Below are 15,828 nucleotides of genomic sequence, written 5' to 3' on the forward strand. Positions count from 1 at the left end.
TTAACTCTTCTCAGCTAGAATTTCGAGTTTATCTATACCAACCGATAACAACCACAACCAAATTTATTATCAGATATCATTAAGAAGAAACTGATAAATTCAGGCAAGTATGTTTCAGTGATTTTAAAAATGAAACAATTTAGGACGCTACTGGACAACAAGACAGCTAGGTAGGGACGGGGAGCATAGTGACGTGATTCTTCGGTACACGCATGCGCCATAGAACTACAATCATAGACTAAATTACGAAACTTTAGACTACTTTTGAATGCAAAGAACTACTCTAAACAATGTTCGTTGCCGGATTTCTTGTAGTGGAGATACAGTTTGTTTTATAGACCAAATATCCTAGGGCAAACTGCTATAAGAAAAGGAATTTTCAAACACAAAACAAATCGTTCAAACACCGTTTGTGAATTACCTGACGCTATTTGGGAAACGAGCTGACGCTCCTCCCTCGAGGAAGTGCCGCGGAGCCGAATGAGCTTTGGAAATTGATCTGACACTCCTGAAGTTCTTCCTTCGTTTTTTCTTTTCTTTTCTTTTCTTTTCGTTTTTTTTTTTTTTTTTTCGAAATAGAGATCAATCAGACTGTGACGGTTATGCATGACATAAAAATGATATACTTGACAGTTTACTGACAAAGGAAAAATGCCAGCTGATTCATGACTGACCCGAAAGCGAAAGTGTTTTTATTAACACACCCAACTCACTTGCGGCGCTCTAGTCAGGTGACAAATATGACGGAAACTGGAGGATATCCATCGCTTGGTGGATACGACGAGGAATTTGTGAGTGTAGTGGACGAAGATTGGCAATGTCCAATCTGTCATTTGCCACTGAAAGATACAGTCCTAACGGAAGAATGTGGCCACCGATTTTGCAGACAGTGTTTGGAAGGGCACTTTTTAAGGTTAGCTTTCCTTTAAAGTACTTCGTGGCCTGGGTTTAAATTTAAGCTTTAATATAAAGTGTTAATGCGCAGCGGAATCGCAGGTGTAGTCGAAAGGAGATTTATGAGGCTGAGCTACTAAACAAAACTTTTCTCTGGACTTCATTTTAGACCGAGGAACACTTTTAGTATAGCCGTGAATTAAAATCGCACACAACAAAGCTGTGATGAGTATTGAAGCACTTGAAGACGTACAAGCGAAAGGTTTCTATGTAATAGCAACTATAAAACCCCAATTTAGCGAATTTATTCGTTCGAGTCTGAAAACGTAGCGTAAATTTGATCAGTAACAGTCACGAAAAACATTGCAATTCAACGGAAAGAAAGTGCTCATTTGCTTACTTTCCGTAGATCAGTGAAACCAGTAGTGCGCAAATTTGATATTGTTTAGAATTATTAAACCTTCATCGGCTGGTGCAACTGTTCTTGGTTATTTATTTATACAGTCGAACCTCTATTAAGCGGCCGACCTCTTTTCAGCGGCCAGTTGCCAGAGTCCCAACAATATTCTTTGTTACACACTGCATTTGAAACCTCTATTAAACGACCACCTTCATTAAGCAGCCGCGGCCACTTTCCTGGCGTCCCGACGAGTGATTTTCATTTTTTTAAACCTCTGTTAACCGGCCAGCAAAAATTCAGTTTGGCTTTCTTACCGGCCTAGCTGAGAGCGATAAATTGAAAATAACTTATAAACACATTGTTACAACATTTTTTTTAAAGTACTGTAGTCACAACGTGGCACTAGCTAGCAGTGATGCACGCGCGCTTTTGACCATATGTGTATATATGTGTATATACTGATATAACTCGCACAATGGAGAATGGGCTTCCGTTTTCAACGCTCTACTATATACATATGATAGAGCAGAAACGTTGTTCGCTGAGATAACAGCTTGGACTGCTGAATATAGTCACAAGGCTATATTAAAAATTTAGTTTGACACTGACATTGACTTTTCGGCATTGTCGCGTAAGCGTTTTCGCTTTTTTCGGACAACCTTTGTTGAACCAGCTGTATATGTATATATATACACCCGTTTTCAAAAACGTTTTCATCCAGTAGAGAAATATATAGATAGATATATATACCATTGTTCACTTGCACGTGCACGCTTGTGCGTGCAGCAGCGATCATTGTTTGACTTGACAAAATCATCAGATGAGTGAGAAAATTGTTTTTCCTCGTCTTGTTGTTTATCCTATTATTCTGGGGTTAAAAGAGGGAAAGAAGTCTTTAAAAGGCGACTTAGGCGGCATAACTCCATGCAAAACTCGATCTGTTAGGAGTTCGAAAATGCAAGGGTTCGAAAGCAACAAAGCGATTAAACAAAGTAAGCAACCGGATAATTTATTTTCAATTCTCCACTTTTTTCTTGATTTTTGTATGTTTTGTTTTTAACTTTTTTTTCCCTGTGGTTACATTCAGTTTTTTAAATGGATCAGAAAGGACGGTTGGGAAAGATGGGGTGTGCTGTTCAACGATCACATCACGAAGTTCTGAATCCTAACACTGAAGAAATTGTGAATTCAAAACTTCATAGCTTCATATGGTCGCAGATTTTTTCAAAACATATTTTTTCTTTTGCACAAAGATGATTTTACATCAGTAATCAATGTGTTGATTCGTACGAGATATGGTTCGTAGTTAAATCGAGAACGATCTCTACTGAAGCGTAAAATCTGCCGCCAAAACTTTGGCTGTGATATGAATAAATCACGATCGAGTTCGTAAGGGGTAGAACCATGCCATATCTCACGTGACCAGCTGCCATCGTTTGCGATTGTGATCGTTCAATTTCGTGGAAAACAAAGTCGCGAACTCATATGAAAACACTACTGTCTTTGACCATTTCTGATCCAGTAAATTGTCAATTTCTCATCACAATTTATTGAACGTCGGAAATAAATTTTAGTTAATCAACAACTCTTGTTTGAGCTTTGAACTTTGTCCAGTGATTGTCGCGTGACCGCACGTGAGAACCATTTGAGCCTCCGTGACACCAAACTATCCAATCAAATGACGCCATGTTACCGTATCGTGCACATGCTCCATGTGCTCGTGGTCTTTTGCTTCAACTCAAGCAACAAGGCAAAACGTTTCTCGAAGCAGTAGCGTTTGCTTTCGTTCCCACCCATCCCACCCAAGAGTTTGATCTCTATTTGTTTCCCCTCAATAATTTCATTTCGTGAACTCTAACAGGACTCCTTTCCCCCTGCTTAGAATCACTGGACAGAGGACTTCTCAAACTTTCTCAATTGCTATTAGCTAGTTCCTCAAAGCTTCTTAATGTTAATTATTATTACATTTGTTCTGTTCTTAAAAAAAAAAAAAGTTATAACAATAATAATAATAATCATGTCAATTGCTATGTCGATATATTATCTGCTTTACGTTACATACTCTTAGGGTAATTATACTAGTTAAGGACCTGGAGGAGATGTTAGATTGATTTTAGCCACTTTAGTGACAGTCTGAATGTATTTGAAAATATTCAATAAACCTGGGAATGGGGGTGAAGTGCTCCTCTTGTCACACTTTTGCCCCCATAGACTCGAAATTATTGAGGCCCAACTCCCTCCATTATGTACTCCTTGGATTTAGGTTAGACTGGAGGCCCAACTCCCTCCAATCAGAGAGGAGGCCCAACTCCCTCCTCTCTACCCAGGAATGGTCACAGTTGGCCCTGGGAGGAGGCCCTACTCCCTCCTCCATACCTTCTGTGCACCACCCTGGGCCGTAAGTTTTCTTAGCGCGATACTCCAGGAGTACACGGGGCTGACTTCTTAGTAGAGCACTTCGTCACCCACTTCCCCATTTTCAGCCACACCGAGTTGTTGTTTTTTGTTGTGTCACTATCTAATTAATTATGGGATCTCTACCAAACACGAGGAAGTTGATTAAGTCAGTTTTAAACTTAGACAGAATTTGCTATCCCTCAAAGGGTGATGAATTCGTCCCTGGATTCTCCCCCTGTTATTCGTACTAACCTGTCCCTCTCCCTCACCCCATAAAAATGAAACAAAAACAAAGATCAAAGGCTCCTGTGAGCCAACTCGTGAATGCAGATGACACGTAGTAATTGCAATTTAGACGGCTTCGGAAACTTCCTCAAAAGCTAAAAGAAATTATATCTTTGCCCGATTATGTAACGAAAAATGACCATTCTTGTACTATTAAAATGATTGTCAAATTATTCTGTACAGATTGAATAAGCCGATTATTCTGATGCGCCGATTAAAAAATATCACGTGTTTTTTTTATTCAAAGTTTATAGGAGCACGCCATGTGCAGCTACGTCATGCAAATTCGTGTGATAGTCCGCGGCTACTGGATTTCGCGATCGGGCTAGTGGATTCTAACCATCACTTGCCCGATGGGCAAGTGAAGTTTTTTTGGGAATTAAAATTACAAAATTACTGTAGGGCAAGCCGATCTCACAAAGGGAAATATGTTCAACAAAGTATCGCATTACGATTCATGCCCGACATAAATGCGTGAAATTTTTCCTTTGGAGTTCAGTCCACGCAATCCTCAAGTAAAAATAATGAACTATGACAAGCTCTTGCTAAATAAGAATTATTTATCGACCGCGTCCTTTTGCTTTCCCATAAATTACCAGTTGTAAATTTCGAAAATGAAACATTTTTTCCCTTTGAAACCTCTATGAAAGCTGACAAGATCTTAGAAGTGTTCATTTCACCAGAAATTTGCATAATTTTGTTTACGACGTCAATGATGCGTGACATGGCACGTTCCGCTTTCGCGTGAAAACTGACAAATTAAATTATTTTTAATTAAATTATTTTTAAATTAAATTATTTTTAATTCTTGAAAGAAACCGCACTTCGTAGAAAAAAACGAAAAAATCCTATAACTTTGCTCAGATTCAACGAAAAATCCCCATTCTTACACTAAAATGATTGTCAAATTATTCTCTACAGAATGAATGAGAGAATTCTGACGCGTCGTGAAACAAATTTTCACGTTTTTTTTTTTTTTTTTTCACTAATTGAGTTTACGACCCCGGACTTTCTGAAAAACTGAAAAAACTTGAAACTTTGCTCAGATTGAACGAAAAATCGCCATTCTTGCACTAAATGATCGTCAAATTATTCTCTACATATTGAATAAGAATTTCCTGATGCGCCATGAACAACAAATGTTCGCGTGTTTTTTTCCACTAATTGAATTTAAAACTCATTCACTGCGCACGCCCGAAAGTTAACGACAAAACCGACTGATCGACTGATCGACTGATCGACCAAGTCGAGAGTCAGCTATCGCTATAACTCGTTCATTGCGCATGCGCGCATTCACGAGTGAAAAAGGAGAAAGAGAGAGAAGAATTTTAAGATATTTCCTGCTCCAGCCGGCTGCTTAGGCCAGCGACACACTTAGCGATTTTATACTCCGATCGCCGCAGTTGGCGAAAATCTCCAGGTGTGCCCGGTTCAGCGATTGCGATTTTCGCCGATCGCCGCGAATCGCCGAAACCTGGCATGTCAGATATCGGCGATTAAATTCGCCGGCATTCGCCAAGTGTGCCCGTTACCAAGATTTTCTACGCGTTTATTTTATTGCTGCGAGTCGCCAGTAAAGCCAGTCCATAGCTAGCCCATCAGGGCTGAGTTGCTCGAAGCATGGTTAGCGCTAACCATCGGTTAAGAGGTATTAAAACCTATAGGTTGTCATGGTATTTAACCTGGGTTAGCGCTAACCATGCTTCGAGCAACTGGGCCCAGGTTGGGCGATTTTAGCACATGACTTTTCAAAAATGCGACATCGCCGCGATTAGCGAAAAATCAGGTGTGTTCGCATCAGTCGTCAGTCGGAAAATCGCTTGCAATCAAATTCGCTGCGATCGGCGTATAAAATCGCCAGGTATGTCGCTGGCTTTACTTTACTTACTTTACTTTACTAAAATCGCACCTCAGTTCATTTCCCTTTTGATTTTCTAACTTGTAACGAATCAAGCTTTGCACAGGATGATGTTAGCTTAGCCGTCTTTTTAAAGATTTTTGTTATCTCTTTCAGTTAACAGAATAATAACTTAAATAACAAGACAAGTAAAAAAAATTCGACCACAGTTTCCTGTAACAAGCAAGTTAAGTTCAATTAGGCTTCAAAGAGTTATTGTTCTTCGTGTTTAAACAGATGACAGTTGTTTGATAATCGGGGGGCCGATGAAGGAGAAGAAGAAGAAGGGAAGGGAGCTCGTTGCGTAGCTCTCTCCTAGCAGGAACATCTTTGTCCTCTATTGTTGTCATTGTCTTTAACGAAAACAGGTCAATCAGAATTCGTTATTTGCACGTATGTCAAGAGGGAGGGCCGGGGACGGACTCTTTCTACGAGTGTGACGTCAAATAGCCTTGAAAGAAGGCTTCTTTCAGTGGCCAAATTGTTTACATGTTTTAGACTTAAATATGCCGTTTTCAGAAAGAAAATTAACCCTTTTAAAGCGGTAAATCGAAAGTATAAGTTCTAAGAAGTATTCGACAGTTTAAATGGGGCAAATTGGGCGGTTCACGGGGAATAAATTAGGTTTTGACTGACAGATTGTGTTTCGTAATGCGGAGACATAGGCTATGTTCACACGGGACCGGTTCCAAATGGACCCGACCCTATCCTGGGGCCCGTTTCTCGAAAGTCCCGGTAACTTATCGGGCCCGGTAAAGTTTCCCGGTAAGTTGCCCGATAAGTTAACGGGCCCGGAAATTACCGGGACTTTCGAGAAACGGGCCCCTGGAACGGACCATTTCTGTTCACACGGCACCGTTCCGCTTATCAACGTCAGGCCACACGGGACCGGTCTGTTATGGTTCGGTAAGAAAAGCAATTGTTTCTACCAGTTAAGCAAGCGCAGAATACACGTTGAAGCTTTCAAAATGGCGCCGAAGAAGGCTAAATCGATAAGGAAGGAGATAAAGCCTTCAGCTGGACGGACGTTGAATTATCCCTTCTCTTAAAAGTTAAAAGCGCACCTAGAATAATGTCACTGCAAAGAATCAAGCATTTCTGATACAAATTGGCTGAGATATCTTTTATCATAATATTTGATCAAAATTCGGTTGAGTTTATGACGTCATCACTTGGCTAAATGTTAAAAGGAAATATGAAGACATCATTAAGAGGTCTCTCGAAAGATATCCTTCCGAGATTTCCGATGCCTAACAAGAGCTGAATATCCTAACGGCAGAGATAAGAGCGTTTTTACCAAGGAAAGGGTGTTTTTCTTGACCGAACTACGATAAATTCAACTACTGCCCAAGCTTAATTACGCTGCTAGAACCGAAATGAACCGGTGTTTACACGGTAACAGATCCATTTGGGACCGAAACGGTTCCAAAACTGAACCTGTTTTATCGAACCGGCCCGTTTCTCGAAAGTCCCGGTAATTTCCGGGCCCATTATCGGGAAATTTCATCGGGCCCGATGTTGCGTTTCTCGAAGCACCCGTAAACTTTCTCGGTAATTTCCGGGCCCGGTAAAATAGGGGACCATTACCAGGCTCTTGCGCGCGCTTCACGCTCGTTCGCAAGAGAAGGAGAACGACTTAGGACTACACGTAATCCATTCGATTCATTCGAGAAAAGCACGGTTATGAATGAGACAGGACTGTCTTCATGCTTTTTGAAGGACAATACAATACGTTCTAAGTTTAACTTTTTTTGGAGCAACCAAGAGAGATCATTATCTTGCATCATGCATGGTATCGGCAATTACGTTTAGGAACTCCCTGATGCGAAATAGAACCTGAAAAGGATTATGAATGTTATCAACATGAATTCTTGTGGTGAGCATCAAACTAATAGTCAGGATCAGTATATAATTCCTTCAAAGTTGTAGAAGAGATGAAGCTAAGCAAGCTATGGCGACCGCCGGGGAACAGTGTCTGCGTGCTGTCCTATTTCAACGCCAATTTCGTACTGATAGAAATTTACTTTTAGCAGCCTTAGTAAGTATAGAGAATATTGGGAATAAGGAAGGATCTCATACAAGTTTTAAAATTGAATAGCTATAGTTCAACTGGCGTGATTTGATCGTCTTTTCCGGCAGACATCAAGCACTATTTTTACCGATCCGAAATCGGCTTTTGTATCATACAATAAGGCTCAATCAATTGAAATGCGACTGAAACTATTTTGCGAATTTAAGTGGAACGATTCGTTTAGTTCTTTATTCTCGTTTATCTATCTTGTGTAAGCTTCTTATTCTTTTTCCCTCTAGCTAATGCAGTAAACACTGCATTTGTGTATTTCGCCGAGGACGGCGCATAATTCGACTCTCATCGCGATCGCCTTGTTTATATCAATAGTTATGTTTACATTTATCTCAGTGTAGCATGGCCATGTCAGATTTCTAACTTCCTCCTTCTTATGAAAACTCTGCAAATTACAACAAAGAAAACAATATCGCTTGCTGTAGGATTAGTTTTGCATGACAGGAATCCATGAACCTAGTTTAATGGCCTTAGCTCCCACGAGTCTCCTGTAGCTCAGTGGTAGAGCATCCGAACTAGTAATCGAAAGGTCTTAGGTTCGACTCCTGATAGGAGCACTCGGATTTCTTTTTTTCCGAGTATGCCTGCGTCACTTTCTTGAATAATCATCATTCTCAGGAATCCATTTTATGCTAAAAAGGAAGCCATTTCGAAGTAATAATGTGCGGCGAGTAAGCCGTGTTTACATGACAAAATATTTATTTATTCTTTCTTCCGCCGTTGGTTGATAATTTATAACAATAAAATAGTAATAATTTCAAATCTATATAGCGCCGATATGCAAACACCATAAGCGCTTTTCAAACATCTAAAACAACAACAACAACAACAACAACAACAACAACAACAACGACAACAACAACGTACAACAACAATAGTACTACGCCTGTATTCACGTTCGCTTCCGGAGCCAGCGGGCAGCTTCTCGCTGTATATCTCCGCAATTCGTCTCCAAGTGCATTCACGAGCCACTCGATTCTCCCTCGTGAAAGCCTGAATCTCTCTATGACTTCACAGTAGGCTAAGGCGGCCAGAATGGGTCGTCCTTGACAAGACCGAGGTCTTCTAAACTAAACAAAAAAGTCCGCCTCCGGCCGCCATTTTGTTTAGTGTCGCAACATTTGCGATTTCCCGGTAACTTTACGGGAGGTGATGACCTCCTGTAAATTACCGGGCAAGTTACCGGGAAATTTATCGTGATCGTAAATAACGGGAGCTTCGGGAAACACCCGTAAAATTATCGGAGACTTAACGGGCCACTTACCGGGCCCGATAAGTTACCGGGACTTTCGAGAAACGGGCCCCTGATCGGAAACGGATTAACGGTATCCCGTGTGAACAAAAGGCCTCTCCGTCACGATTTTTAGATCGGAACCATTTGGAACCGGTCCCGTGTGAACATAGCCGAAAGGTCATGTTCAAAACATTACCTACACTGCAGACTTTGCCGAACTGATGCCTCAACGTTACTGGAAATCCACTTCACACACACAAACACAAAAAAAATAAATGTTTAATTTGACTGTCAATTTTTACTTAAAGTTATCCTGAAGTTATCATTTGGAAAATCTTCTTTACTGTTTGGTTTTCTGTTTTTGTTTTTGTTCCTTAATGAAAGGGGGACACTTTGTAACCGTGCACTTACCGACATTGCATAACCAAAATAGAAAACGTGCGTTAGGACTGTATGTGTTTGGCTCGGTCATTGCGTTATCGTAAATCTCTTTCCGACATCAAGACAAGTAGCGTATCGAATGGATACCGACACGACATCACGCTATCTTTGTGACTCAAACTATTCCATTAGCTCAACCGTGAAGGGAGGATACGTTTCCACCTGCACTTAATGCTAAACATACTGACCCACTCATCCCGCGTAAACGCCCATAGCTGGCTTGTTATCAAAGGTAGCAGTCTCGTAACCGGAATTTTGAATTTAAATTTATTTGAATTAATTATTTTTATACAGGCTGGAGGGTGAGAACAAACCATTAAGATGTCCAGTGGATCGAAACAACCTGACTTGGAAAAGGGTAAGACAACTAAAATAGTATCTATACATATTAATAATAAATACCACAGTACTTTTACCCTGAGTATGACTTGATTAGTCGAAAACTTTTGGTTTTTAATATTTTTAACTTTTTAGCCTTGTGAATAGTATTGTAAATCTTAAGCGAATATTATGAACAAATATCACAGTCGTGTTGAAAACCTTTACAATTGTAAGCTTTATCAGGGGGAAGTATAATTAAATCTACGATACATCTTGTATAGCTTTATTCGAAAAAAGGGGGCGAATAAATAATGGTTAACTATGAAGCTACGGGAACTGATTGAAATAAACATGGTCACTTTGTTACGAGCATGCAATGACGAAAAGTACTGAGACTGGCGTGCTTTGAATCAAAATATGAAATGGAATGGAAATCCGCTGAGCCTGTGCATCTGGTCTTTGCAAACACCACAGGACTTTCTCTTTTTCTTAGAGGAAGTGATGAACTCAGGCCCGGCTACTATAAAGGGAATGCTGCCTTAAAAATCAGAGCCCCTGTTTCTTTCAAGTTTATTAACTTTTGGTGAGGCAATTACCAACCGAAACTTCTGCACTGAAGTAATGCTTATTTTGTTCTCTCTGTCAGTCCTCGCTTACTTTTTTGTCAGGTTTCTGTAATGGGGAATTAGTCAGTCGGAATCGATAAGAACATAATTAATGTAGGTAGCGGAAACTCGTCCATTCATATTTGGTTTTGCTCCCTGACTAAAGCTTATCTTTTAAACCTGACTTTCCCTTTTCTAACACTTCTTCTGAACTTTAAATCAACTGGATTTATAAACAGTTATAACATTTTTTTTTGCAGGACATGTTCCCTGACAAAGGAACAAATCGAAAGATTCTCTCCTTTATTATCAAGTGTCCAAGTGCAAGTGAAGGATGTCAATGGACTGGTGAACTGAGGTCAAAAGAAGTAAGGCACTCCATTTCCTAAAATTATTTTCGTAAAAATAGATAATTTGATAATGGGTCATTCTTGATCAAACCCTCCAGGGACGATCCCGATTGCCTGACGAGCCAAAAGATCGTCTGCGAGGGAGGCTAAATTGTAACACTCTATTGAATATATGCCGGCAAATCTTTAAAAATAAAGAACAAAAATATTTAAATGTTATTTTTCTTCTTTTCTTAAACAAAATAGGAGCATTTAGAATCTTGCCTCTTCAAAGTTGTTTCTTGCACAAATGAAAATTGCCACGTGAAACTAGCAAGGGGCAAACTGCAAGAACACTTGACCAACGCGTGTAAATGGAGGATTCTTCGATGCGGACACTGTGGTGCGTCGCATACAGCGTATAATACAAAGGTAAGAACCTTCGTTTGTTGAGAAGTAAAATAAGGGCACCGTTTTGAATACATTTATGGGCAAACAAATTCACGAACAGCTCAAGAGAAGGAGCTCGCTGGTCTCCTGTTATTTATATGTCTCTGGATGTTTATGACGTATATACTTAGGTCCTTGGGTAGGTGAATTTAGTAAGCGCGTGAAAAAATGTAAAATAATAAAAATAAAAACAGACAGTACGAAGTCAAAACAGACAAAACAAAACCAAAAAAAAAAAAAAAGGATGTCAATGGACTGGTGAACTGAGGTCAAAAGAAGTAAGGCACTCCATTTCCTGAAATTATTTTCCTAAAAATAGATAATTAGTGCGTCATTCTTGATCAAACCCTCTAGGGACGATCCAGATTGGGTGACGAGCCAAAAGATCGTCTGGAGGCAGGCTAAAGTATAACACTCTAATGAATATATGCCGGCAAATCTTTAAAAACAAAGAACAACAATATTTAAATGTTATTTTTCCTCTTTTCTTAAACAAAATAGGAGCATTTAGAATCTTGCTCCTTCAAACTTGTTCCTTGTTCAAACGAGAATTGCCACGTGAAACTAGCAAGGGGCAAAATACAAGAACACGTGACCACCACCTGTAAATGGAGGATTCTTCGATGCGGACACTGTGGTGCGTCGCATACAGCGTATAATACAAAGGTAAGAACCTTCGTTTGTTGAGAAGTAAAATAATGGCAATGTTTTGAATACATTTATGGGCCAAGAAATTCGTGAGTAGTTTAAGTGAAGGAGCTCGCTGGTCTCCTGTAAATTTTGTTTGTGGTTGTTTATGACGTATATGCTTAGGTCCTTGGGTTGGTGAAATTATTAAGCGCTTGAAAAAAATATCAAATAATAAAAATAAAAACATTACAAAGTCAAAACTGACAAAACAAAAAACTAAACAACAACAACAACAACAACAAATTAAAGTGCCAAAGTAAGAGTCGCTTAAATTAATTTATCCCAACCAACTTATTTCGCTCCCTTTCCACCAAGAGGAAATTATCTGCTGGTTTTAAAGGTTCTCAAAAATTAAATGCCTTGCGTTGTTTCTTTAAAAGGGCCATCAAAGCGAATGTAAAAGATTTCCGTTAAGCTGTCCCAAGAAATGTGGAGCAGTCATCGCGAGAGAAGAGGTAGGTTCTGTGCTTGAGACCTTTGGTGAAGAGGAGAGTTCAGCTGAGTGATCTCTTTTTGAATTGTCACCGGTTGCAACATTTCATGATGTTTAAAGCAAAACTATTTACCTCATAATTAGCACCCTCTGTGTGTTACATTGTCGTTTTTATTCACGTGCAATTAAAATTTCGCACCCTTTCCACTTGATATAACTAATCCGCATAATCGAATGGGCTTTTCGCAGGTAACGGTCACATGGTACATAAAACACCTTGCTGGTGACTGAGCAAGCTACGCACTGGGACATCGTTTACAAAGAAAATTCAAATTTGACTGGATGAAGTCGCTTTGTTTCGGATGTCCCATTGCGTAGCTTACTCACCAGGAAGGTTTTTTCTTTTTTGCGATTTTGCCAAAGTTACTTCTCTTGGCAGTCTGTTCCATTCTAGTAAGTTTTTGGAAAGAAGGAAAACTTAGAAAAATCACATCATTCTAATTATGGGTAACTTGAAAGCATGACTAGATGAGCGTGTAGAAGATTATGTAGCTGGGTGAAGTTCATCTTCATCTGTTCTTTTGATTCATCTTTCAGATGGACAGGCACATTGAAAACCATTGTCCGCGTAAGGATATTCCATGTCCCTTTGTTCAGATGGGCTGCAACATAAAGGTCTGTTCTTATACTAAACAGGTACTAAATATAACTCAGAGACATCGGCACGGAACATGGTCATATATATCTTGTGGTTTAAAACTTTTCAAACCAGTTTAATTTTTTTTCCTCTGTGCAGCCAGTTCATCACCATAATCCGAGACAAACCAAAACATCAAATATCGGTTACGTTCATGTGTCATGAGTACACTTTTGAAGCACACATCGTCCCCACTTTCACGCTCTGCAAGAGGGACCGGTTGCAAAACATGTTTAAATAATTAAGGATCTTTTTTGTACGTTTCTTGATGTTTTTCTGTCTTGTTCTTGTAGGTTTCGATGAAAAATATGCAATACCATCTTCAATCGAACTTGAAACACCATCTTGACTTGAGTTGTGATAAGCTGAATGACACCCAAGCTAAATTAAAGAATGCGCAAGAAACAATACGGAAACTGGAGAAAAAAATGGACACAAGGAAGATTGTTTGGAAGATTAACAAGTTCAGTAAAATGATGGGGGATGCGAAGTCCGGAATAAAAAAGAAAATAGATAGTGCTCCATTCTACACCGAAGAATATGGTTACAAATTGAAAGTATCAGTGTATCCCAACGGCGACGGGCCTGGTTATAATAATCGCCTTTCAGTCTACATCGCTGTCATGAAAGGTGAATATGACGCCATATTGGTGTGGCCCATGGACAAAGCAATAACGTTTACAATCATCGATCAACAGGAAGATCCAGAAGACCGAGAAAACATCGTTCTCAAATTCACTGCAGATAAGCATCCATACTTTAATAGACCCAAGACAGAAGAAAATTTTGGACTTGGGAAGGGACTAATATCCCATGAAAAACTGTATACAAATCGCTATCTGGTGGACGACACTTTGTTTCTTCAGATTGAAGTCGGCCCACGATAGCCATAAGCATTTTTTCGCGCTCCTTGGCGAAATCCAGAAGGTTGTGATCTAATTGTCGCTTCTGATTAGTTCATTTCGTTTATATGATACAATCAATTGTCAGGTATTGAATAAAGGTAGTGACTAAATTAGCGATACTATATGACAAGTCAACTCAGGAAATGTATAGCACAACAATGGCGTACTGATTGCAAGCTCAGAAGGAAAATGTACGAATAGAGGCCATGGCTTAAGAACCATCTGCTTTTGATAAATCCTCAGCGGATTCAACATTCCCCAAACATTCGTTCAACAAAAGTTGAACGGAAGTTGGGCGAATGTTGGATGAACGGAGTGTTCAAACGGTTTCAACGCCATTCAACATTCTCAAGAACAAAGTAAATGTTGAATCGATGTTGAATTAAAATTTAAACCAATTTAAATTTGATTCAAAACGCTTTGAACAAGCTTTCAACATTTCAGTTTACACTTTCAACAATGTTGAACGACATGTTCAAACGCCCCCAACATTTGGTTCAACGACTGTGTTGAACGCATGTTGAAGCAAATGTTGAAATTGTTTAAAAGGGCCTTTACCCAGCCAAACACAGTTAGTGTTAACTGTCATTGCGACAACGTAAGTTGAATTTTCGTATTGAAAGTCGCTAAAACGTTTTGACTTATCGTTGTCCAGTTTGAGCTAAAGATTAGATGATACCAGGGCCGTACATAGCGCGGGGGCAGAGGGGGCAGCTGCCCCCGCCAGGAAATCTCAATTTGTTTCTAACATCACACTGATCACAAGAAAATCGACTAATCGACTGGAAAAATATTCCTTCAATGGGAATTCCAAATAATTATTTTGGAAAATCTTTTGAGGCAAAAGCCAGTACCGGTTTTCTTATCAAAATAATGATTTTGTCAGTTTGGGCTGCCCATGGTTTAGAATTTGGTGTGTAAATAAAGACTGACAAGCCTACGCCACTTTCTGGCGCGTGTTTTAGCCTTTTGAAATGTTTTTTTTTTTTTTCAGAGATAAATTGGTTTTAAAAGCCTGCGCTGCTCGCACGTATTTGTAGCGGGTTTGGATTTAACCATCATATGTTCATCATCCGACAGGTCATTTGCGCCTAATGATTTTTGAGTTTCCTATTTTGAATTCTCTTCGTTTTGCGGAATATGACCTCTTATTCCGTGTGTTCAACAACGGTGTTTTTATGCCACATTGGGCATTTCAGCTGGGTTTGGCTTAGCTCTTTTAAGTGCTTGTTAGTTTTAACTGCCTTTCTTGTTGAGATTTGTGTAATGTTAGGACAGAAATTAGTCATTTGCTTGTATCATGCAATGAACTTCATTCTGTAGTTGTTGCAATGCCGGGCCCGGCTATTAGTGTTTGTCACAAGGTGTTGTGTTTCCTGGCGCGCACGGCTATTTGGTTTTTTTGGTTCTCTGACTAGTAATCGTTGTAGCGTGTTATAGAGCTATGCAACGTGTCACAGTAATACTGAAAAGGCTTGAATTGAATTTAAATAACGACTGTGTTTTTGCAAATGCTTCGCTCCACTGATATAGTGCGTTTGAATTGTGGAGACTCAGTGATTTTTTCCCTTTGTTTACAGCAGTGCATCGACCGTGTTTTAAAATGAGACACAATATTTGCTTCAAGCTAAACAAGACGTTAACTCCATAGAAAGTCATGACAATTTAAAACAAAAAGCATCGGTGTGTTTTTTTTCTCTCTAAACGTGGTAGAGGCAACTTTCTGTGTAGGAGTGAAAACAAAATCAATGTCCAACTAGAAACCCT

The 15,828-nt window shown here is 39.5% G+C and overlaps 1 protein-coding gene across 3 annotated transcripts; it reads left to right on the forward strand.

The window, feature by feature from the left end:
* Positions 1-647: 647 nt before the first annotated feature.
* LOC146479748 (TNF receptor-associated factor 4-like) lies at positions 648-14,180 on the forward strand. Of its 3 annotated transcripts, none has more exons than XM_085110569.1 (8): positions 648-913; positions 9,926-9,989; positions 10,818-10,884; positions 11,580-11,614; positions 11,838-12,002; positions 12,407-12,481; positions 13,057-13,134; positions 13,450-14,180. In XM_085110569.1, the coding sequence occupies exons 1-8, from the start codon at positions 666-668 to the stop codon at positions 14,041-14,043; spliced, it is 1,326 nt and encodes a 441-aa protein (XP_084966695.1). In that variant the 5' UTR covers positions 648-665; the 3' UTR covers positions 14,044-14,180. The 3 variants fall into 3 exon arrangements, with proteins under 3 accessions (XP_084966695.1, XP_084966692.1, XP_084966694.1); XM_085110566.1 differs by lacking the exon at positions 11,580-11,614 and adding an exon at positions 11,154-11,318 and having other exon boundaries at positions 652-913; positions 10,818-10,925; XM_085110568.1 differs by lacking the exons at positions 11,580-11,614; positions 11,838-12,002 and adding an exon at positions 11,154-11,318 and having other exon boundaries at positions 658-913; positions 10,818-10,925.
* The last annotated feature ends 1,648 nt before the right edge of the window (positions 14,181-15,828 follow it).

Source organism: Pavona decussata, unplaced genomic scaffold, assembly GCF_977016875.1.
Source record: "Pavona decussata unplaced genomic scaffold, jaPavDecu1.1 SCAFFOLD_58, whole genome shotgun sequence".
In the NCBI taxonomy this organism is placed as follows: Eukaryota; Metazoa; Cnidaria; class Anthozoa; order Scleractinia; family Agariciidae; genus Pavona; species Pavona decussata.